Source organism: Canis lupus, chromosome 7, assembly GCF_003254725.2.
Source record: "Canis lupus dingo isolate Sandy chromosome 7, ASM325472v2, whole genome shotgun sequence".
Classification (NCBI taxonomy): domain Eukaryota; kingdom Metazoa; phylum Chordata; class Mammalia; order Carnivora; family Canidae; genus Canis; species Canis lupus.
In genome coordinates, this window is record NC_064249.1 from 1009535 (window position 1) to 1033755 (window position 24221).

Below are 24221 nucleotides of genomic sequence, written 5' to 3' on the forward strand. Positions count from 1 at the left end.
GGAGGCAGAGGCCGATGACCTCCAAAGCCAAGGACACAGCCAAGGCGGAGACTCAAGAAGAGATAAGTGTCTGGTGAGCCCCCTTCATCCACGGCCCAGCCCAGGCTGTCGGCCGCGGCGATGCCCGTGGGGACCAGGACGCCGCACTCGGCGCCAAACTCTCAACAGACTCACAGTTAAAATACTCACCCAGGGCGCCCGGGGGGCAGGACCCAGGCCTTGGGATCTAGCCCCACGTGCTCCCGCTCAGCCCCTCTCCCTCTCCCTCTAAGACTCCCCTGCTTGTGCTCTCTTTGTCAGATAAATAAATAAAAATCTTTAAAAACACAAAACGACTTATCCAGGATCAAACGCAGGCGAGGCCCAGGAAGGAAGAGGCCAGAGGAAAAGACACTACAATACACGTTTCAAGCAAAGGAAGAGATGAACGGGTGGTGCCGCAGGAAGGGAATTGGGCTCCTTCATAGGAAGTGGGATGGGGCTCCCTTGCACGGGCCCCCCACCGCCCTGTGGCCACGTCCTTCCATCTGCCTGTGCGCCACCCCCACCCCCTCCACCTGCGAGCTCCCCCCAGACAGGGAAGTGCTGTCAGCCTCTGAGGCCCCTCCCCTCCCCGCGACCTCACAACATCTGCTCAGCAGAGGGCACATGTGGAAGCAAGAAATTTCACACGTTACCTCCACCTTAGATAATTGTCACTTAAAAATGTTTATTAAAATAAAGATTAAACTTATAGCCCCTTGCATAGTATTTCAAGAATCAGAAAAGAAAATAAAAGGGGAGAAGAGGGGAAAGCAGGAGAGGGGAGAGCAAGGGAGGGCAGGGGAGAGGAGGGGAGGGGAGGGCAGGGGTAGGATAAGAAAATCGTCTCTGCTCCTTCCAGGGAGTGGGGAGGAGGGAGAAGACGGGGACCTCACCAGAGCCAGGAGCCGCAGCCAGAGCCCTGGAAGGTTCTCTGGCCTCGGGACCGGCTGGTCCAGAGAAGTTTCCAGCAGAGCAGAGGCCAAGCACCACCGACACCCAAGCCCAGGGAACAGGCTTCCGCGCGGGGGAGTAAACACGGGGACGTGGGCCGGAGAACCGCAATGTGGGAAAGCCTGGAGACGCAGCGGCCGGGCCGCGAGCCTCTATGTGGCCACGGGCGCCACGATCTGCTGGACATAGTTGACGACGTTGCTGTGGAGCTGCTTGGCAGTGGCCGCGAAGGTCTCCCTGGCGAGGGCCTGGGCCTCCCCGCTGCCCCCCATCATGGCGCGGTACAGCGGGAGGGTATACTTCTGCTTCCCCTGCAAGAAACGCGTGGCCTGAGCACTGCTCAGCGAGTCCGCGGGCCCCGGGGCCTCGGCAGGCACCAAGAGGGAGGAGGCTCTCAGCGAGGGGTCCCAGACAGGCGGCTCTTACGCTGGCGTCTTCGTGGGGGCCAAGGGTCCCCGCGGGTGGATCTTAGTATCACCCCGACCCCTGCTAGCTCAGGGCATCTACACTCCCCTTCTTCTTCTTCTCCCTTTTTTTAAAGCTGGTCTACCCAGCACGGAGCCCAACGCAGGGCCTGAGCTCAAGACCGAGATCAGACCTGAGCCGAGATCGAGAGTCAGCGGTTAACCGACCGAGCCACCCAGGCGCCCCCGGGGGTCTACACTCAACCCAGCAATGAGGACGGTTGGCACAGTGGGGCTCCCAGCTGGGAAGGCTGTCGGTGGGTGGCCACCAAGCCAGGGGCTGACCCACGGGCTGCGGTGGGTGACAAGGGGGTCACGGGAGGCTCGACCCTTCTTCCCAGTGTGTTAGCTGGACCAGCTCGGACCCCTCAGGCCACACCAGCTGATCCCAGAAAAGCTCCCCAGCCCTGTAGGCTTCCCCGCCATGGCAACGCCTTCCCCGGCCACCCTGAGCAGGGTCCTCCCCCCACACCCCGTCCCACCCCCACTCTGTCCACAGAGGGGCAGACGGTGAGGCTCTACGCACAGGACTGTGGCCGGGGAGGCGAGGGGCCCACCGCGTGCCTGAATGGGGCAGGAGGTGGGGTCACTCACCTGGCTCTGGAGAAATTCCTTCACCTTCCAGAAATCCTCCTGGTGGTCATTCTTAAGGACGATCTGGCCCCATCGGAGCCGGAGCTCCGCGTTCCGGGAGTTTGAGACGTTCGGGTAGGTCTCTGCCAGTTTTTTCACATTCCCTGAAAAAAGAACATGGGTTTTTACTGGCGGTGTCACCAGAGCCACGAGCCAGGGGCCTAACTCCACCCTCAACAGGCATGTGTCTGCCCACAGGCCCCCCGAAAGCATCGGGAACGACGTCGAGGGGTTCCCACCCGCCCACCTTACACCGTCCTGCTCACCTTGCTCCGGAAGGTAATGCCCGGCTCAACCTCACCTTCATTTTTCTAAGGCTCCTCCACCAAACTTCCCTCAACGTAATCAGACCGTGTCCCCGTCCTGCTCTCCTCCCGGCTTCAAGCACAGGGATCCTCCTAACGTCTCCTGCGCCCCCGTCTTCTCCCACCACCACTGAGCTGCTGAAAGCTACCTTGGCTTCCACTGTCTCCTTACAACACCCCTGGACCCCTGGGTGCACGTTATCTCTGGCTGAGCAGCGACATGTGTTAGTGGCTGAGAGCTTCTAGGGCCCAGCCCTGCCAGCTGTTGGCTTCGTGGCCTCTTCGTGCCCAGGTCACCCTGTCACACGGGGCTCACATCACAGCCCCCAGGCACCGAGCGGTCACCAGGACTCAGAGGCGTGGGTGCGTGCGGGGCTCTGGGATCCCATTCCCCACGGCGCCCGTGCGGATGGCTGACGTCAGCCGGGGCGCAGCCCTGCCAGGTGCTTGCATCCACCTGCCAGCACCCGGCAGGTGCCCGAGGGCGAGCCTTGCCTCCTCCCTGAGTCTCCCTCGTCCCTGATGTCAAGCCCTGTGTACAAGGAACCCTGGCGTTTTTACGTGGATTTGCCCCTTTCCCTTACCCGGAGGCAGAGGGGACCTCTGGAGGATCTTATCGAGGAAATAAACCAGCTGGTAGGTCTTCCAGGTGGAGATGGCCACAGCTCCGATGGCCCCCATGTCCAGCTCCTCGGTCGCCCACTGCTGGGCCAGCTCCTCGGCAGGCCTCATGAGGGAGTCCCCGGGGGAGAGGTCGGGGAGGTAGGGGGGCCAGCCAGGGCTATTCAACCACCGATCAAACTCAAGGCCTGTTCAGCAGAAGGAGAGAGGGGGCCGTCGGAACTCCCCGGCAGCGGGCGCCAAGGTCAACTCGCTCCAGCGGCGCCTGGACCTCGAGCTCCCGTCTGCGTCTACGGGCCCCAAACTCCCTAATACTGGACATCACCTTGCTCCCGCCACGTCCCGCTTACACCGACCCCCAGGGACCGCTGCGTCAACCGGAGCGCTCCTCTCTCTACCCAGACGGTGGCTTCGAGTCGCGGTCGTCGCTGGACCGCTCTCCCGGCCAGGCCCGCCCACATGCTCCCTGAGAGCAGCAGAGGAGCGCGGGGCTGCGGTTCCGGCCCTGGGAGGCTGCCCGGGCCCAGCCCCGCCACCCAGGCCCGGTACTCGCCTCTGGCACCTCAGCTTTATCTGGAGCCCAGTCAAGGCGGGGCGAGGAGGCCCGTGTCGCAGGCGGCCGTGGGGGGACGAGGCAAGCAAGCACACGGCGAGGGCTCCCGCCCGGCGCAGCAAGCACTCAGTAATCATTAACCGCCACTAGCCACGGAGTCTCGTGACCTTGAAGCAGAGGCCTGGCAGCAGGGAGTGGGTGCCCTGGGCGAGCGGTCCCAGCGGTCGGGGAAGCCGGCGCCACCAGCCCCACGACAGGCTGACTCGGGGCGCCCAGCCTGAGCAGCCTTGTCCATCCCAGGCCACCGTCTGTCTCAGGGCGCAGGGTGGCCCCCGGGATTTTCCGTCCCTCGGATGCCGTGCGAGGCCGCCCATGCTCGCAGGCAAGGTGGGCCGGCCGGTACTGCTGCCCCGGGTCACAGCCCGCAGCTCTCCGGGCAGTGGGGTTGGGTCATGGAGGAGAACGGGGACGGAGGGGAGACACTGAAGGAACAAAGTGGAGAAAGCCAGGCCAGGAGGACACCAGAGAGTCTCTCCGTGGACGGGGGCCGGGGCCCCGGGCTGGGCAGCTGCTCACTGCCACTTACCAGGACGCTGATTTAACGCTTCCCGCCCCGCCCTCGTCTTCCCAGACGCAGATTAGACTCATTTCTCCACTATCTCCCAGGAGCCCACAGGCCAGCTCTCCTGCTCACCTGGAATGGAATCCACTCTCCTTTCCTTCAGCTCAGGGAAGTATTCCAAGTAGAATTCTAGAAAGTCCTCAGCTAAGATACTTTGGAATTTGAATTCATTAACATAGGCCTGCAGGGAGGGAGGAACTTTTCAGGCATTCTGGATCCCAGGGGGAGCACAGTCCCCCTGCTCCTCGGGTTCTCCTCCAACCCCTCGCCCCTTCGGCCCCGCCTCTACCCCTGCACTCTCGCCCAGCTGGCTTCTCTGCGCCTCCTCCTTCTCCCCTCGACTCTGAGTTGACTATACCTTGAGAAAAGTGTCAAACCGATCCTGATCACCCACCAAGTGGGCCAGGTATGACACAAAGCAGAAGCCCTTCTCGTAGGGGGTCTCGTTGTAGGTATCATCCGGGTCGACACCTAGCAGAGAAAGCAGACACTTGTAACCTGTCACTTGGGCTATTCTCCAGCTCCGGGTTCTATGAGTAATCATGGAAGAGGTCGGATTTCAGCTTCCTCGGGTTCAGCAAGGCCAGGAAAGTTTTCAGATCCATCTTGGTCCCTCTCAAGCCACTTCAAAGTTGATCTTAAGGGGTCATTGTCTACGGACCTAATATGAGGACAAAGAACCGGCCTTCCAGGGGAACTGGCAGGTTTCCTTATTCCCGGGATTGCTGTGCTCCACTGGGCTCCACTGACTCTCGGGCTGAGCACAGGGCTTGGTGCCTTTTCAAGCCCTCTTGGTCACCAGCTACACTGAACCTCCTCCCCTCCCAGAACGACTGGTTGTTTCTACGAATGTTCTAGACCAAAATAAACTAATGACCACTCTACAGGGAGTTCATTTTCATGGTCACTGGCACCGAGGAACGTGAGCTTAAATTGCACAGAAAGGTTTTAGATTAGTCATACGTGGAACTAAAGAAAAATGTCACAAAATAAAAATACATGACCTTGGACAAGTCACTTGACTTGTGGGGTGCTCACTCACGTCCTCTGTAAAAGAAGGCAAATGCTCAACCTACAAAACCACAGGTCTCATTTGATAGAAAAAGGATGGCAAAGAGCCCTGTAAGACGATAGGGGCCCGTACAAGTGCAGAGCAATGGTCAAGTCACTACGAACTGCACAAAACCAGAAAGAACTCCTGTCTGGCTGGAGTGGCTTCCGTTGAGTTGGCCTAGAGGCCAGGAAATGGCTAAAAGGAGCTCTGGAGGGCTCCGCCTTCCCAGGATGGCATTCAAGGTGTGCACCGCTCAGCACAGAGCTCAAGTAACTTGGGGCTCCAAGCTCAATCTCGGGGAGGGGCAGTCAGAGGAGCCTCCTGGACCTGGTTCGATCTTCACGCGGAGCTTGTTGAGTGGGTGTTCCTCGCCAGTGACCTCCATGTGCTGCTGAAGCAGGGCCCGCCCCGTGGCAGCTTCCAAGCAGGTGTAGGCAGAGCCTAGGGCAAAGAGAATCCTTGGAACCCTTAGGCCTCAAGAACGCCCAAGCCGAGTAGATTTTTCAGACAAAAGAGGGTGTGCTGCCCCCTGGTGGCCACAAGGTCAACGACTGGCCGCTGAAGCTTCAGGGCATCACCACTCCCACCCCACCCCACCCCCACCCCCACCCCCGGGGAACCCCAGGCCCACAGGGGTCCGTGACCCAGAACCTGACTCAGCCCCTGGCTCCCTGCTGCTCTGGGCTACACACGACGCGGTGAGCTCAGGCTCTTGGGCTCGCCCATACATGAGGATGAGGGAAACACACCTTTTTCTGGGACTGTTCCCTTTCTCCATAAAAATATTTTAATTCTTAGAGATAGTAATTTGATCTTCTATGAAAACAGATTCTTTTCACTAGGCTGTTCCCATCAGACAAGAGAAACTGTCACCCAAAATTTTTCCAAGGGTCTCTACATGTCCGTCTGGCTCTAGGGATGACAGAGGGAATGGTGGAGGGGAAGGGGACCAGGCTGCGAACTAGCCACCTCTGCCACTCTCAAGGTGCTCTGACTCTGGGCGAGCTACTCAACCTCTCTTAGGCTCAACTTCTTCATCTGCGCAGTGGGCTCACAACATCTGCTTGCAGGACCCTCAGTGGCTGAGTAGGACAGTCACAAACAGGCTCCTGTTCCATATACTCTGGATCAAAGCATACATCTGTACAAACTTTCGGGGGAGGGGGGGTGCAATGGGCAATGTGTGCTAAAAAGCGTTTAAAATGTTCAGATCTCAGAAATTACATTCCTAGGAATTTACCTCCATTGAGATCATCTGAAACATAAACATTTACATGTAAAAAATATTTGTCAAAATATTCTTTCATTAGAAAATAACAGGGGCACCTAGGGACACCTGGGCAGCTCAGGGGTTGAGCGTCTGCCTTTGGCTCAGGGTGTGACCCTGGAGTCCTGGGATCGAGTCCCACGTCGGGCTCCCTGCATGGAGCCTGCTCCTCCCTCTGCCTGTGTCTCTTCCTCTCTCTCTGTGACTGTCATGAGTAAATAAATAAAATCTTTTAAAAAAAATAAAAAGAAATGTTATCCTTGTGTCTTCCTCTGTGTGTCCCTCTCCTAAAAAAACATACAAAAAAACCAGGGCCGCCAAGGTTTTTTTGGCGGCTCTCAGGTTAAGTGTCCAACTCCTGATTTCAGCTCAGGTCATGATCTCAGGGTTGTGAGACTGAGCCCCACGATGGGCCCCTCGCACAGTCTGCTTGAGAATGTCTCTCCCTCAGCCCTTCCCCCTGCTCACACACAGTCTCTTTCTCAAAAGAAAGAAGAAAAAGAAAAACCAAAAAAAACCTAATAACTAGAACTAAGTAAGTTAAGAAACATACTCTGTAGCTATAGAAGAATTTTTTTTTTTATGGAAGAAAATTTAATGACCTGAGAAAACGCTTAACTTTATCAAGTCAAAAAAAAAAAAAAGAAAAAAGAAAAAAGGCAGTTGGAAGGTCTGATGATTCATACACCCACACAGGAAAATGTTTGAAAGGATATACACCGATTTTCTCTGAACACTGAGATTATAGGTAAACGTATTGTGCGTGCTTTCCCATATATTTCAAAATAGATTTTGATGTGAGAAATAATAAAAACAATAAATGTTATATTTTTAGAATACCTGATATATAGCAGGTTTTCCATAATGAGACAATGTTGAGAAAATATCTTAAAAGCACACCTGGGCTCAATTTGGGGTTCTGGCCTCACCTGCTAAGTGGCTGGGGCACATTTCTCGCACTTTTCGAGTCATAGTGAACTCATACATAAAATGGAGATAACATCTGTTTCATAAGGCTATTGTAAAACCATTAAATGACGTTATTTTTAATAAGGTGCCTGTACAAAGCCGGCATGTAGGTGTTCAATAGAAAGTCATGATTATAATAATCTTACAATTCATTGTAAAACCAACTAGCTATCTGGGTGGACGGTGCTGGGCAATTCTCCTGGAGGGGTTGCCTGGCTGTTGGGAGAGCAGAGCATGGAGCGTGCCTTCAGCTTAGATGAGGGTTCACTCAGCCAACACGGAGGTCCTGAGACCACCCCCTCCACTCCCGTGCTTACTGATTTCATGCCATGCAACGCCACGGGGCTGCTTTACTTAGAAGGAACTTCTGTCTAGAGTTGGCCCTTGCTGGCCTCTCCCTCGAGCTTTCCGCACTACTATTCCTCCCTTCACGCCCACTTGTGTCCCAAAACCCCAAAGGAGATCACGCCAGCCTCACAGGTGGAAGCATGCGGCGCGGGGTCCTAGGCAAAGGACGGGCACCTGGGCGCTGGCTTACCAAAGAGGACAGTGGAGATCCTCCTCTGAGCATACATGGTGAAACCTTCATTGAGCCAGAATTCACCCCAGTTGGCATTGGTGACCAGGTTCCCAAACCAACTGTGGGAGATCTCGTGGATGATGACATCGGCCAAGGAGCGGTCCCCTGCTAGCAGGCAGGGGGTGACAAAGGTCAGACAAGGGTTCTCCATTCCTCCAAATGGAAAGGATGGTGGCATGAAGAGCAGGTCATATCTGCCAAGAGAGTGGGAGGTCACAGACCCTGCCTCACTTCCCCAGGCAGGACTCTCAGTCCTGGGAGACGTAACCCTGAGCCCAGCACTGAAATGACATCCAGCGTCCTCTGCCCTCCAGCCAGCTTGCTGGGACCTCCCATTCCCCAGGTTTTGCTCTCTCGAAGGCCAGTCTCTGAAACCTCCCTGTTCTCCTTCCAAGCAGGGTATGGCCGTACCATCAGCTCGGTCGGTTAGCTCACAATGTCTCAGGTGGGGTCACAAAGATCTAACAGCCTTTTATCTGAGGCAGCTAAAGTCTGAAGACGTCAAAGGAGAAAACGGGAGTGTGTGGCTGCTTCTAGCAACCAAGTCACAAAGGTTCCCTGACAGGATTTCCCGGACTCCACACTCAGCAGCTGGAAGGCACTTCAATAACCCTCCCTCTCGGGATGCCCTGCTCAGCAACAGTGAATGAGGCCTGGCTTATCCCTCCCTCTTGCTCATCCTCCTCTCCTTTACTTCTGGGATTGGGGGCTGGCTCCGCTCTAGGAGACAGGAGAAGCAGCAGCACCAGAAGGAAGGCAGGGGGAAACCAGGGACTCAGGTTAACAAAAGACATTGGGATCGACGTGATACCACACCTTCCCCAGACGTAGGGTCCAAAGAGTTTTTCTCCTGTTGCCAGAAATTCTTCTATCACTCCATTGTACTCCTCCTTGGCAGCGTCAATCAGGCAGGGCTCAGCCCACACCCAGCTCCTAAAGACAAGAACACAGAAGGAGCAGGATGGTGCTTGGAGACTCGATCCTGAAAGCACCCGCAGAAACCTGGCAGTTGCATATTTGAGCCAAATGAATGTGACACTGTGGCCAGCCACAGAGGCAGGAGGTGCAACGTCGGATCCCCTACATGGGCCGAGAGACTGCGTGCCACACCTGATAAATAAGAACCCAACACAGCGACAAGGAGGAACTGCCTCCCGTGTGCAACAGGCTCAAACTCACGGCGCCATAATTTTCTGTCTCCAACACCAAATGTGACCTTGTAAGTCACTGACCTCTCTGAGTCTCAGTGTGCCCATCTGTGAAGCGAGCGGGAAAGAGGAAAGAAGACAGTATATAAAAGCCCTTCATACAGGGGCTCACACAGTGAAAGCTGGTTTCCTCCTCCCCGTGGTGATTCTCACAACCCGGGGAAGTGAAAGCAACTCCAGGGGTAACCCCACACTAACATTAATAGAAAAGTGTGACTATCGGGCAGCCCCAGTGGTACAGCCGATTAGGGCCACCTGCAGCCCACGGCGTGATCCTGGAGACCCGGGATCGAGTCCCACGTCGGGCTCCCGGTGCATGGAGCCTGCTTCTCCCTCTGCCTATGCCTCTGCCTCTCTCTCTCTCTCTTGCTCAGTATCTCTCACGAGTAAATAAAATAAAAATCTTAAAAAAAAAATGTGTGACTATCTGGGAACGGCAGTGGCAATTGTGCTTGTAAGAGAGAATGTCTTTATTTTTAGGAGAGGCATCCTGACTGGCTTGCTTCTAAATGGCCAAGCAAAACCAAAAATGAATCCACACCAAAAAACTGATATTAATAAATGAAACTAATATGGCAAAATGGATGAGCATGCAGGCGTTCAATGCATTGCTTTCTCAATTATCTGTATGAAATTTGCAAAATAAAAAGAAGGGGAGGGGCGCCTGGGTGGCTCAGTGGGTAAGCAATCGACTCTTGGTTTCAGCTCAGGTCATGAGATTGAGCCTCGTGTCAGGCTCTGCAAGGAGTCTGCTTGAGGTTCTTTCTCTCCCTCTGCCCCTCCCATTTGTGCTCTCTCTCTCTCTCTCAAAATAAATCAATCTTCAAAAAAAGGGGGGGGGGGAGAAGGGGAAACAAGGTGGAAAGGGGGTAAAAATCAAGATCTAGCCCCACAGAAAGTCTGGGCTGAGAAGGGAGGTGATTAGCCCAAGGCTGTTCACTGAATTCAAGGATGAGCTGACCTCAGAGTTCAAGGGTCCTGTAGCCCAAGACTGCACCCTGGCCAAGAGCTTCTGGATGTTCCACAGCACTGTCCTCCTACACGGACATACTGGATGGAGAAGAAGATGGCAAAGTAGACGATTCCGGGTCAGGGGAGAGGGAAGGCTTCCTCCTGGGCCCTGCAGAGGCTCAGGGACTGTTCTAGCAGGAGGAGAAAGAGCAGGTGCTTCCCAAGTAGCAGACACAAGAGCCTAGCAGTGGAAATGGTACGTGCAGGAGAGGAGCCACGGACAGTCTGGGCCACTGGAGCACTCATCATCAGACGGCGGATGGGGCGAGGAGGGGAAGGGCAGGGAGGGAGGTTCTCAGAGCTCCAGTCACAAAGGGCCCAACAGGCCACGTGACACAGTTGGACCTCCACAGCCATGAGAGCACTGTATTTATTTTTATTTTTTAAAAATATTTTTTAAAGATTTTATTTATTTATTCATGAGAGACACAGAGAGAGGCAGAGACACAGGCAGAGGGAGCTCCTATAGGGAGCCCGATGTAGGACTTGATCCCAGAACTCACAACCTGAGCCAAAGGTCAAATGCTGAGCCCCCCAGGTGTCCCACCACAAGAGCATTTTAAACCAATAAGTGGTATTATCAGATTGAGCCCTGAGAGATCACTCGAGTGGCAGTACCCAGAAGATACCTTTAAATTACACAAGCGAGTACATATTCCCAAGAAAAGTATGTAGCAGAAGAGAAGGGGCCCAGAACAGAGTCTTGGGTGACACCAGCACATGGCGGGCTGGGCAGAGAAGAGCCCACAACAGAGACCAGGAGGAGGAACCGGGCAGTCCTGGAACTGGGACAGAATTGAGTCACAGGAGCCAGAGGTGGGTCAACGGAGGCAGAAGAAAAAGCATAGAACGCCGAGACAAGGACTGAGGAGCCATGTGCTTTACATGGTGGGGCCAGTGGCCTCTCTCACTACAGGAGTTTCTGTGGCACAACGGGGAGAGGTGCTGGATTTCCACGGGTCCAAGTAGTCCATGGGGGGTGGGTGAGCATAAAGGCTACTCTTCTAAGAAACCTGGCTAAGAAGGGGAGCAGAAGGTAGTGTGCTAGGAGGGAAGGTGGAGTCAATGAGTTTGCTTTTTGCTTTGTTTGGCACAGAACCAAGGATGGCTCAGATGCAGAGATCTGGCTTTAAATAGGATGGACCCCTCTTCAGAGTCCAGAGGGGAAAAGGGGAAGGATGAAAATGGCTTTTACATGAAAAACAGGAAGCTGACATAACTATATCTGATGCATTAAATATTCTCACTAAAGTAGGAGACAAGATATCTGCTTGGAGTGAGGGTCTGGTGTTTGAATTGGAAAATTGAAGGGGAAAGTCTTCATTTAAGGACAGTCAGCTAGAAAGATAAATAAAAGGACTGGTGAGCAATATTGGAAGCTTATCTGTAGTTGAAGACTACGTTTGCTCTGTTTTTCTTGAAAACCACATGAATGTCTATTTCGACTTTTAATTCCAACTTTTCACCAAGAAACCAGAAATGGGTCATAGAACCAGTATGCACAGCTGCATTACTTCTCCTTCTCTCAGACACCCAGGCACAGAAGCAGAGAAGAGGGACAGGAGGCCCCGGGGCTGGAAGTTAGAGCAGCAGCATAGTTTGCAAAGTGGCCCCGGTGTTGGGAGGAGAGGATCAACCCCACACCTGGGGCCACAGAGAAAAGATGGACCGGCCACAAGAGGCTGGCTGCCCAGGAGGAAATGCACAGCTTGCAGGAATTAAGGCCTCGGTGAGCTTGCAAAGCAGATGTAGTGGGAATGAGGCCACCAGGGGGCCAGGAGGTCAAGAGGGTGAGGTCAGAGAATGAATGAGCGGAAGGTGTTTAAAATCGCTGCCACAGACAGTTCACGCGAATGCCCTCGGCTAGGCCCCAGGCTGCAGAGCGCGCCCATGACTGTAAGGGGTTGAGTCAGGGGGAGAGGAAACCTGAAGCCACCCTCGATCCTGGGCGTTGGGACAGGTAATCCCGATGGAGAAAAAAGTCACCAAAGATGATGTGACAGGGTACCAGGCTGAGAAAAGACCATGATACAGGAGTAAGAGTCCTCAAGGAATTGCTTTGTGATCAGCTTGGATATCACAACTAGCAAAGTCCTTTATCCCAGGCCATGTCAGCTTGCTACAACTAGAAGGTGAAGGCCAGGCTAGACAGGGAGCATCCAAGATACCTCCTCCACTACACAGATTTCTGTCAAAACAAACTGGAATGCTCTCAGTCCAGCTGGAGTTTTATCACCAGTAATCTGTCGTAACAAGCACGGGATTTGCAATAGAAATGCCTCGGTTGGAATTCCAGTTCTGCTAACGATGTGACTTTGCACAAGCAATTCCACCAGAAGCCTCAGCGTGCTTATCTGTGAAATGGAGACAATAGTAACCTCCACTCCCCATTCCCACCCTGAAGAGATTATACGTAAAATATGACTGAGATATATCCACCAACTCTTCTGCCCAGGACTTCCATCCCGTGGTAACAGCCACTGGGACTGGCGGCAAAGTCTGCCAGATGACCTTCTCATCTAACTCGCCTTCACAAGACCCTAGGCTGTGCTCCAAGAGGCAAGGACCATCTGCCTGATAAGAGAAGTAATAAGTCATCAGCACCAGTCAAATGGATTCTATCACCTGGACTGATGTATTATATTGTTGTTTTATTACAGACGGCTCAGAAAAAAAAAAATCAGCATTCTCTGGTGTGTTTGGAATACATTTTTCTTTCATTCCTCATTAATAGCTCATACTCTTACTAACAGAACCTTAGTAAGAGTAACTTCTCTAAAACGACTTTCCTTATCTATTTTCCTGTCAACTGCCAACGCTGACACTCCTTTGCTTATCTACTACCCTATGTGCCAGAAAGACTGCCCTTCATGGCAAGAGAGCACCTGCTCTTTCTAGATTGGTATTGTTTGCACTGTGTGTGCGGGGACACATGCCAGTGGCATCCCACCTATCATTCTCTCTGAAACCCAGGAACTAGGATTCATGATCTGAGCAGTGCTGCTGAGCCCAGCTATGAAGTCTGACGCTTGTGACCAATGCCATCAAGGATACCATCACCCCCAGGAGCTGCGAGGTCACAGCAACAGAGCCAGGAAATGCGCCACAGCTTTACTATCCAACCTCTGATCGTTTTACATCAGGATTACACTGGACTGGCAGATAATATGAGAGCCAGGAAAAACCTACACTCCCGGTCAAGTTTCTTTTCGCAGGAAACCTTACAAAATCCTTCTTTATCGCCATCAAACCCATCTGATTTCCCGGAGGATCTCTGCCACCACGGGTTCAGGTTTATTCATCTGGAGCACACAAAAAAGGAGCTCCCACTTTCCTCTCCTGAGGCGAACAATGAGATCAAAGTTGTATATTTCCAGGAATTAAGTGCTAGAGAAAATGGGGACATTCGGTACAAAGATTAAAAAGCAAATACAATTGCTAGAAGGGAATTCAGAACTAAAAGATACTAATAAAGATCAGTCTTCTAAAATTTCTGGCTTGGTGCCTACCTGCACCCCACAAGGTGGCCCAGGACAGAAGCTACTGGTAGCAGGACTGATGACCTGATTCTAGCTAGACAGCAGGATTAGAGTGGGAGAGAGCAGGGAGGGAAGGCAGAAAGAGAAGACTTCCTCCCTCTGTACACATGCCACACGCCTCTGGGCTGCAGAGAAGCTGTCCATTCAGAGAGGATGCAAGACTGTCCCAAGAACCATCCCAGCTGGGCCATTGGTCAGAGGCCTCCTGGCCTCAAGGTCAGTCCAATCTTGCCTGTGGGGGTCTTGTTTCCTACCTGGGTCCAACTTCAGCCGAAACCAGATCTCCGATGGCCAAGGCTATCAGATAGGAGGGGATGGGCTGACACATCTGGAAGAAGAACTTATTAGGACCTCTCTTCTCCCAGGTGCTAGCACTCATCACAGCTGTGAAGCCATCTGGGACCTGACAAGAGAGAAAGCTTAGGAGATTTTACCTGGAGAGTCTCCTGATTTGCTCGAAGAACAGCATGGCTGACAACCTGCATAGTGATAGCGATGACCTGGAGCCCATTTTGGAGAACAAAAAGATTCAAGAAACTAAACTTGTGCTAAGCTGGTGGCATTTAACACAAATAATATTCCTGTCCTTGGGGGAATTTTGCAGAGGTGCCACTGGATGGATGTAACAATTTAACAGCTGAAAGGTAATCAGATAGATCTGAAATTATATTTTCAATCCCAAGAGCAGGTGCACTTAACTTTAGCCCCCTTACCTCAACAAGAGCAGAATATCTGCATTTCACTGCAGGAGTGTCGAAGCAAGGGAAGAAGGCCCGGTTTAGGACAGCCTGACCCTGGGTATAGACAAAAGGCTTCTCCTTTCCTGCTGTCTGCTCAGGAGCCAACCAGCAAACCTAAGAGAATAAAAGAACATTTCAAAACTGACACCCCCTACATGAGTTCAGTCCAGCCAGAGAAAAGTGGCTGGCTGGCCTGGGAGAATTTTAGGTAATCCTTACAATCCTGCCAGCAGTTTAGCCCTGACTGGGAAGTTCTCTCCTACTGTGTATTTAATCCACCCTAGAATCCATGCCAAGGTATGGCGTCCACTTCACATGGTAGAAACACTACAAAGGGTCTGTTTCTCACATCCCATTGGGTATCTCAAGAGTTCCAGACATGGCCTCTGACCCTGGCATCCTATCTTCCTCCTCTGAGTCCTTCACACTGTAATAGTTTCTCGTTAAAAAACAAACAGGGACGCCTGGCTCAGGGTTGAGCGTCTGCCTTCGGCTCAGGTCGTGACCTGGGGTCCCGGGATCGAGTCCCACATCGGGCTCCCCGCAGGGAGCCTGCTTCTCCCTCTACCCGTGTCTCTGTCTCTCTCTGGGTCTCTCATGAATACATAAATAAAATCTTAAAACAAACAAACAAAAAACCAATGAGGAAGCAGCTGTATTTGAACTTGTGATAAAAGGCATAGAAATGCAGAAATGAAGTGGGAGGAGTCTGTGATGGATACATGTTCTCCATTCCTGAAACTTACCCTTTCAGAATAGATGTATACTATAGGCATTGGCTATATATAATTATTTTTTTCTTTTAAAGATTTTACTTTTAAGTAATCTCTGCACCCAACGTGGGGCTCAAACTTACAAGCCCGAGATCAAGAGTTGCACATTCTACCACCTGAGCCAGCCAGGTGCCAGGGCTAAGAAGTATATACTTCTTAATTTGTTTCCTGTTAGCCTTTAACAAAGAGCAAATCTGAGTGATTATCACAAATCCAATTTTTGCCTACAGCAAAAAGTTCACTTACAATATAGATGTAACTGGAGGGGGGGAGGGTTTGCTGGATATGTCAGCACCAAAAGCCACTTAGAATTTAGAAACCGATTACATAACTCTGGCAACCTTTCATACGGGAAGCGAAACTTTCTGGTTTAAAGATGAGTAGGACTGAGATGGTTGGAAGGGAGAAAACATTCTTAAGGCGGTGGACAGCAACATGGAGAAAGGCACGGACGGGCAGGTCTCTGGGAACTGGAGGTAGGTTTCAGATACAGAGGTGGGGGGCATGCCTCACGGCAGGTGGAAAGGCTTTGAACACGGGTATTTGAGACCTGCTTTTAAGAGGCATAAGGACAGCACATGGAGATGCTGGCTTTTTATTTGCTTCAGTTTCTTTTGTAGTGTGTGTGAAAATGTCAATGAGTCTCCTTCCAAAGAGTATAATACAGATGGAAAGGAGGAGAAAGAAATGTCACAGTGCAGAAACAGCAGTGTCTCAGCCAGGTGAGTGAGGTCACCATCAACCAGTCACAAATTATGTTGATACTATGTATTCTCAATATGATGTGAAGACAGCACTGTACGTTTGTGACATTCCATGAAATTTTGCTGTGAACCTAAAATTGCTGTAAAAAAATAAATTTTATTTTTTATTTTTTAATAACCCCTGTCTGATCATGGGAAAGACAAATTTCAACAGAGAGGCATCCTACAATGTATCAGACCAATACTCAAAACTCTCAGGGTCATCAAAAACACGGAAAGTCTGAGAAATTTTCATAGCCAAGGGGAGCCTAAGGATACATGAGAACTAAAGATATTATGGTATTCTGGATGCGATCCTGAAACAGAGAAAGTATTAAATGAAAACTAAGAAAATCTGAAGAAGAAAAAAAAAAAAAGCTCTGAGCTTTAGTTAATAACACTGTATCAGTATTGGTTCATTAATTGTAACAGATGTACCAGACTTGCAAAATGCTAATAGAGTAAACTGTGTGGAAGGGTATATGGAAACTGTACTATCTGCTCACTTTTCTTGTTAATCTAATGGTTTTTAATATTTTTGGACAGAATCTCAAGCAGGCTCCACACCCAGCACAGAGAGCCAGGGCACCACAGGGCTCAATCTCACAACCCTGAGATCATGCCTCAAGCTGAAATCAAGAATTGGGCCACTTAACTGGCTGAGCCACTCAGGCATCCCTAAACTGTTTTTAATTATATTAATGAAAGAACTTTAATGAGTTGACAATAAGAGCTAACACACAGTATTCACTAGGTGCCAGGCACTGTTTCAGGCACTTAGACAAAGATAACTCATTTAACTTCTGTCAAGCATATAGACTAGTACCTGGCGCATTTTAATAAACACCGGTCATCCTCTCCGCCATACTGTAAGTCCTTCATCATCATCTTTAGTTGAGGTTTTTTTGTTGTTTGTTTGTTTATAATGACAGGGGAGAGAATGAAGGAGGCTGGTAGTGTAAGTACTTCCACTATGTAAAAAAGAGTCTAAAGTCAGGGTGCGGCTGTTACCTACAGTGATTACGGGGAGAGCTCTCACTTAGGATGGTGGCCATGAGAAGAAGGAATACATACAAGTGCCCTGAATGTAGTGCAAAGTGGGAATCTCCGCTGTTAGGGCTCTGATGAAAGCCATTTAGTACTCAGTCTAACATGAGGTGCCACTTTCAGAGAGGGCTTTATTTTTCCAGCTATCCTGTTTATTTTTTTTTCCAGCTATCCTGTTTAATTCCTCATTCCCACCCCAAGCCAGAAACTAGAACATAACAGGGCAACCAAATGCATTTACTGATGTTATGTTATCCTTAGAGGGCACTGGGTTTTTTTTCTTTGGAGCCTTAGAGGTTAATTGGAATTGCTTTGGACTTCTCGTTTTTTAAACAAGTTCTATCACAGGTTCATTTATTTCCTGAGTAGTTAGTTACAGATGGAAACAGAACTGCCCTTTGAGCCAGCTCTAAGCGAAAGGAACTGCTAGCCAGATAAGTAGACTTGGATTGCAGGCAGGGAGCCTCCCGGGGACACTTGTAACCCATCCTTCCTGAGAAAGCAACCGCAGCCTCAGGACTCTCTAGGAAGGAGCTTCCAACTCTTACAAACGCAAGCCAGATAACCATCCATCCTTTTACTTCCCATATCTGCCCCCCACCCCGGAAATGTAATATTTAAGAGTCCATCAGTATTTGAGTCAGTCAAGAGTAATAACAGGGCCAAGTTATGACAAAGCCTAGTACAGCCTAGTTGTAGTTCCCGTTTTTACTCAAATTCTTCCGTTAAACAAGCCTAGGACTTTGCAGAAGAAAAGGCAACCACCCTCTGGGGTTCAGGGTTCTTTCAGCGCGGGGCACCGAGCGCGCAGCACAAAGGGCCGAGCCAGCGCCCGGGGCTCATCAGCCGGCCGCGTCCAGGGCTGCCGCACGGGAAGAACTACAGCAGCTCTCAGGGACCTAGGCCCCAGCGCTCAGGGAGACGTCCAGGCCGCTTTAGGAGCAGCCGGTTCTCCGGAAGGGCGCGCAGGGCAGGGGCGCGTCTGCGGGAGGGGGCGGCAGGCAGACGGGGGAGCAGCGCGGACAGGCGGCCAGAGCCCAGGGGAGGAGCGGCGGGGACCGGGCAAGGCACGAGGGGGCAGCTGCAGGCCGGCCGCGGCCCGAGGGAGGCAGGGCGGGAGGGGCGCGGGCGGGCGGGGCGGGGCGGGGGGCGCGGGAGGGGCGCGGAGGGGCGCGGAGGGGCGCGGGAGGGGCGCCGAGGTGCCGGAGCGCGGGGCGTGCCCCGGAGCTCGGCATCACCCTCGGCCTCCCCCTGGGGCGGGCCGGGGCGCACTCACCCCGGGTCCCTCCCCGACGCGGTAGGTGAGCAGAACCTGGAAGCGCTCGCCGGGCGGGCAGGGCCGCGGCAGGGCCACGCACAGGGCCTGGCCGTAGTGCGAGAAGGGCTGCGCGTGGAAGGGCACGGGCTCGGCGGGCGGCTCCCCCGGGCCGGGCCGCAGCCGCCGCAGCGTGGCCGCCGTCACCTCCAGGCACGGGTGCGCGTCGAGCCGCAGCTCGGTGGCGCCCTGGGGCAGCAGGCCGCGCAGGTCCAGGACCGCCGTGCCGCTCAGGCCCCTGCTCCCGGGGCCCGGGCCCGGAGGCCCGAACTCGGCCCGCAGGTCCAGGTGCAAGTGCAGCATCTCGAAAGCCCGGAAGTTGGAGGCCGAGGCCACGTCCACCGCCTGCGCAGAGTGGAGCGGCCGCGGGGCCGCCGAGGAGCCGCTCGAACCCCCGTCGCTCGCCATGGTCCCGCCGCGCCGTTGAGCCGCCGCGGGGAAGCCGCCCCGCGCCTCCGACCGCCCCGGGGAAGCCCCGCCCCGGGGAAGCCCCGCCCCTCAGGCTCCGCCCCGAGCCCGCAGGCCCAGCCCCCAGGGAGGCCCGGGCTGGGTCACGCCCCTCTCCAAACCCGAGACCTGACCTAACGCCCCGCCCCGCCCTTGCTCTCCAAGTCCCCAACTTCCAGCCTGTCCGGGGTACCTGAGCACCGTGGGCAGAAAGGTACAGTGGGATAGTCCGGTCCACAATTGTCCAGGCTCATCCTACTGCGCTGTTGCCGTCGTCCCAAGTAGCACACCTTTCTCTGCGGACGTTTCGGTTCCCGATCTTCCAGGAAGGTAGCGGGACGTGGATGGAGCCCTGGGTTGGAAGAGTCTGAGTTTGAGATCTCACACTCCGCGCTGGACCGATCATTAGGGCCGCGTGACACCTTGGGCAATCACCCAAAGGTGAACCTCTCCAAGCCCCTTTCTGCACCTGTAAGATAGGAGTAATAGCTCAATCCCACAGCAGATCAAGGTTCATCCCCAGGAGCTCCAAGCACACTTACCTTTCCTTCTTCTGCCAAGGAATAGTGAACGCGCACGTTACGGCGTGATGCTTGGCTGTCCGTCCTGTGAGTTTTATTTCCCCTATTGTATTGTAAAGCATATTGAGCTAGGGGTACCTTTGCCTTATATTTTGTATCTTTTCTGTATGAATAGGGTTGCAATAGCCCTTCTGTGAATAAGGAGCTAGTCGATGATATTTCACTGATTCAAATTAGGTTTTTAAAAAGACAACATAGGAAGTTTTTCATAAAAGGTAATAGAATCCTATCATGTGTTACCTACTATTATAGTGTTAAAATTTTGTTTTATGAAATACTTATGGTAGTTTTTTTAAATTCCATATAAGGTCAGTGTTTTAACTTATTAGTGAAAAAATCTTTTAACTTATTAGTGAAATCCAAGTTTTTTTTTTTTTGAAAAAGCAACTCTTCTGCGGCATTGAGCACAGTAGTTGGTAACAGACTTCCAATAATACAACTGCCTCCAAATTATTCATTCCCTGATGCAATGTGTTTTTAGTTGAGCATCAACTATACACCAGCCACTAGGTTGGGTGTTGGGGATACAGTTTTAACAAATCTGGCACAGTCTCTCTGCTGGTGTTGTTCACAGTCTAGCTCACATTTTAACTTACAGACAAAAAACAAAAAACAAAAAACAAAAAAAAAAACAAAACCACATCATGACAATTCCATGTGCTGTGCTATTCTCTGAGAAGAACAATATGTTGTGGAACACAAGGGAGAAACACATAGCCTGATCTTTCCAGTTAAATATTGCTGGAGCAAGAAGCTGTGGGAGAAAATATTTATGGAGTTAGGTTTCTTCTTTTAGCCTTAATTTCTTCCTCAGTGTATTCCCACTGTTCCCATTTCTGCTTCCCTGCATGGCTCCCTCCCGGTTTCTGGTTTACCTCTAGATGGTATCTGCAACAACTCACAGCAGATTCAGAAAGGCCTTCTACTCTGTAGAAAGACACTGTAGACACAACCCACCTCTCCCCCAAACTGCTTTCATTATTGATTTACTTACTTTTTAATGTTTAGAATGCAACACAGCTTGCATATTTCAAAATAATAGCTTAAAATCTTCTAGAATTAATGAAAAACGTAGTTTTATAGGTTTAAAGGTCAAAACCAATTCCAAACAAAAAAATCTACATATAGACATGCTTTAGTAAAATTGAGGAAGTCTAAGACATAAAGGAAATCTTAAGAACAACCAAAGAAAAAGACAGATTACTTATAAAAGAATGATGATTGGAAATTGGACTAACAGCAGAGCTGTCATTAACAACAATGGAAGCCAGAGGTATTATGTTCAAAATACTGAGAAAAAAACAACTGTCAACTGAGAATTGTTGACTAAAGGAATTACCTGAAGAAGGAAAATGTTCACACAAGGAAGGAATGAGATACAGAAAGCATAGGCAAAAAAAAAAAAAAAAAAGTGGGTGAGTTTAAACAAACATTGTATAAAACAATTATAATAATATATTAATAATGTTTACATGAGGGAATCAGAGTGAAACAAGAATATTAGCCAAAAAGAACATAAGAAGAGAAGCGGTAGCTGGAGTTGAACCATTCCAAGCTGCTTGTATTATAAGGAGGAGAGTAGATTTAGAGATAAATATGGGGTTTTCTTAAGTATGTGTATTAAGATTTTAAAGGAAACCACCTAAAGAATATAATTCGAATGCAACTCACAAAACAACAAATAGGGAAAGTATGGAATATTAAAAAAATTAGGAAAAAATAATAAGACCAGGACAGTAGTTAGCCCAGTTGGGGAAGGCAGCAGCCTAGGATGGGGAAGAACTCATAAATACCTAGAAGCAAATTACCTGTCAGTGTTCTAGCTCTCAAATTGGGGGAATGTACCTAATAATATAGCCTCAAAATAAATAAAATTAATAGAATTACAAGTGAAAATGGACAAACTCACCAACAGAGAGGCCTCACATATCTATCTCAGTAATTAGCACTCAGACAAAAGTTATACAGACATAAAAGATCTGTACAGAAATGTCATGATCTTGACCTGATCAACACATACCAAACCTTGCACCTAACAATAAGAGAAAACACACAGTTTTCAGACACATTTAAGACAATTACAAAAACTAATCACAGATGGGCCATGCACAAGTCTCAACAAATCAAAGAATCAATGGCGTACACAATATTCTTCTAACCACAATGAAGTTAAAACCAATGTTGGGAGACAATGATCCACACATCTTGCAAAAGGAAGCACTGACTGCTCTTTGTTCTAGACGATCTTTTCAAGTCCGTTTGTATAGTGAACTTTGCAAGATGGCGACTCCCTCTGGAGCTAAGGGTAAGTTTGCTTACCATAGTAGTTCTCAACTAGGGGCGATTTTGCCCCCTAGAAGATATTTGACAATGTCTAGAGACATATTTAGTGGTCATGACTGGGAGAAGAGGTACTACCAGCGTGCAGTGGGCGAAGGCCAGGGATGCTATAAACACCCTACGAGGCACAGGGAAGATCCCCATAACTAAGCGTTACCCAACCCCAAACATCCACAGTGGTGAGGTTGATCAACTCTGGCTTCTTAGAAGATAGAGTGTCTTCCTTTGGAACAAAGAGAAGTCATGCATACTGTCTATTATAATAAAGGTAATCCCTCCATTAAAGCAAAGAACAGTGATGCTACTGCCCACTGTAACAGTTCCAGGTTTGCTAAGCTCCTTCTCCTATAATGCAACCCATTCCATATGCAGGCTTCCTTCTGGATCTACCCATGGGACTTGGGGGCAAGGGCAACGGTACAAATGATGATCCTCTGGGTATTTCTATTGCTGTCATCATCTGTCCTTTGTATCTGAACTCTACAAATATAGTGTTGAGTGGAAAGCAGAACTGTGTAAGAATACATACAGGATATGCTATTTATATTCTCTTAAAAATGGTTTAGTAATAGCTGCAAATACAGCAAAAATATAAAAACATCTGACTTCCACTAGGGGATGTAGGGAAGTTTTTTTTTTTTTTTTTTAATAAAGATTTTATTTTTTCATGAGAGGCACAGAGAGAGAGGCAGAGGGAGAAGCAGGCTCCATGCAGGAAGCCCGACGTGGGACTCGATCCTGGGTCTCCAGGATCACACCCTGGGCCAAAGGCAGACGCCAAACCGCCACACTACCCAGGGATCCCTATAGGGAAGTATTAAAAAAAAAAAAAAAAGAAAGAAAGAAACTCATCCTCTCAAAGAAAAGACTAGATAAGCTACAATCTACAATATTTCTAAACCAATCAGAGAGTTGTAGTCCCAGGACAGCCTACTGGCCAAGTATCTAAGGAGAGGCAGGCACCAGAAGGATGAGCAGAGTAGGGTTGGGGTAGATGTGACTAGCCACTTGCAATAGTTCAGGTAGGATGGTTAATGAATTGGTGAAGGCCAGATGTGGGCTAGTGAGCTACCAGAGGACTGAAGAAATTGGGAGTTTGTGCCCTCTTATAGACTTTTCTCTATAAACTCATAGAAAAGATCAGAAAGAGCCCCAAGAAAGTGGTTGTCATGGTGCAGACCTAGGAGAGGGCACAACAACCACAGCTGTTCGGGCATGAATCCACTGGGATGCTTTCCCCCTAAAAAGCATACGACTTAATCTGTAGAGGAAGGGAACAGGAAAAAGAAAATCTATCCCAGGGGGATGGGCAGGAATATTTGCTGGCTCCAGAACTACAAGGGAGGAGGAGCAGGAAAGATGAGAAGGGTACCCTCCTGAGATGTAGAGGCATGATACCTGCCTACACCTGAGGCCTAACCAGAACCAGGAACACTTCACCCCCCACCTTCCAAGCTAACAAACTTCCAGAAACAAGTCAAAGTGGTATCGGTAGAAGAGGGACAGGAGCAGGAGAACAAGAAAGCTCTCCTCTTGGGTGCACTGCAAAGGGAAGTCCTAAGGCTGAAGGCAGACACTGCTTGGCAGACGAGCACCCACTCTATACCCCAGGCATGACTACGGGAATTTGATACCTGTGGTACACCAAAGGCAACCTTAGCAACAACAAACTTCAAGCCAAGACCAAACCCCAACCACATTAACTCATCCCTTACCCCCATTAAAGGCCTAGGAAGAGCAAAGGTATTTCCATTTCCAGATACTAATTGTATATACCTCAATGTCTGCTGTATCCTACACTAGGTCCAATTTGAAAAAAAAAAATGAAGTACATGGAAACATCAGAACTAGACACAAATGTGATCCAGATGTTGGGACAGAGAATTCAAAATCATGATTAATATGTTAAGACTCTGATGGAAAAGGTGAATAATAGGCAAGATAAGATGGGTAACTTCTGCAAAGAGAAGGAAACTGTTTTAAAAAATCAAGTGAAAATGTTATAAATGCAAAACACAATACCAGAGATGAGAAATGTCTTCACCCAGCTCATCACTAGACTCAACACAGCCAAAGAAGACAATTGGATAAGTCAGTAGAAATTACCCAACTTAAACACAAAGGAAAAACAACAGGGGATAGGAAACAAGGCATCCAAGAGCTGCTGGACAATATCAAATAATCCAGCCCATCCATAACTGGAATCCCAACCAGAGAGGAGTGCAATATGAAGAAATAATCCCCAAAATTTTTGAAAAGTAACGAAAGACGTGAAACCACAAAGAAGCTTAGAGACCACCAAGAAGGATAAATGCCAGACAAAAAAAGAACACCTTAGCATATCATATTTTCATTTTTATTTTAGGTTTTATTTATTCATGAGAGACACACACAGAGAGAGGCAGAGACACAGGCAGAAGGAGAAGCAGGCTCC

General features: G+C 50.2%; 1 protein-coding gene across 3 annotated transcripts; it reads right to left on the bottom strand.

The window, feature by feature from the left end:
* Positions 1-684: 684 nt before the first annotated feature.
* LOC112667064 (arginyl aminopeptidase) lies at positions 685-19077 on the bottom strand. 3 transcript variants are annotated; one of them, XM_049112003.1, is made up of 11 exons: positions 19060-19077; positions 14515-14655; positions 14056-14204; positions 8860-8976; positions 8002-8237; positions 5555-5668; positions 4532-4644; positions 4246-4354; positions 2962-3186; positions 2034-2176; positions 685-1286 (listed from the first exon to the last, which is right to left on the bottom strand). In XM_049112003.1, exons 3-11 carry the CDS (start codon positions 14178-14180, stop codon positions 1128-1130), a joined length of 1341 nt encoding a protein of 446 aa, XP_048967960.1. In that variant the 5' UTR covers positions 14181-14204; positions 14515-14655; positions 19060-19077; the 3' UTR covers positions 685-1127. The 3 variants fall into 3 exon arrangements, with proteins under 3 accessions (XP_048967960.1, XP_025314325.1, XP_048967959.1); XM_025458540.3 differs by lacking the exon at positions 19060-19077 and adding an exon at positions 18381-18866; XM_049112002.1 differs by lacking the exons at positions 5555-5668; positions 19060-19077 and adding an exon at positions 18381-18868.
* Positions 19078-24221: the final 5144 nt, after the last annotated feature.